General features: G+C 71.0%; 1 protein-coding gene across 1 annotated transcript in view; it reads left to right on the forward strand.

The window, feature by feature from the left end:
• SNED1 (sushi, nidogen and EGF like domains 1) overlaps positions 1 to 259 on the forward strand; it is a 58932-nt gene that overhangs the window by 19368 nt on the left and 39305 nt on the right. Inside the window, exon 9 of the mRNA XM_025045434.1 lies at positions 45 to 158. Within this exon, the coding sequence (XP_024901202.1) occupies positions 45 to 158 (114 nt within the window). The remainder of the gene's footprint in view (positions 1 to 44; positions 159 to 259) is intronic.

Genomic DNA, 259 nt, shown 5'->3' on the forward strand with positions numbered 1-259 from the left:
CTGGGGACTGGGCGTGGGGCTCAGTCCGGCTCTGCCCCCCGCAGACCTGGACGAGTGCAGCTCCGGCCCCTGCCTCAACGGCGGCTCCTGTGTCGACCTCGTGGGGAACTTCACCTGCCTGTGCACAGAGCCCTTCTGGGGGCCCCGCTGCGAGACAGGTAGTGGCCGTGCCCCCCCCAGGTGACCGTGGTTGTGAGGTCACCGCCGCTTTCCCTCCCTGTCAGGCTCAGCCCCGCCCGCCTCCCGCAGCAGCCTGTGT

The sequence above is a fragment of the Pteropus alecto genome, unplaced genomic scaffold (assembly GCF_000325575.1).
Source record: "Pteropus alecto unplaced genomic scaffold, ASM32557v1 scaffold143, whole genome shotgun sequence".
Lineage (NCBI taxonomy): Eukaryota > Metazoa > Chordata > Mammalia > Chiroptera > Pteropodidae > Pteropus > Pteropus alecto.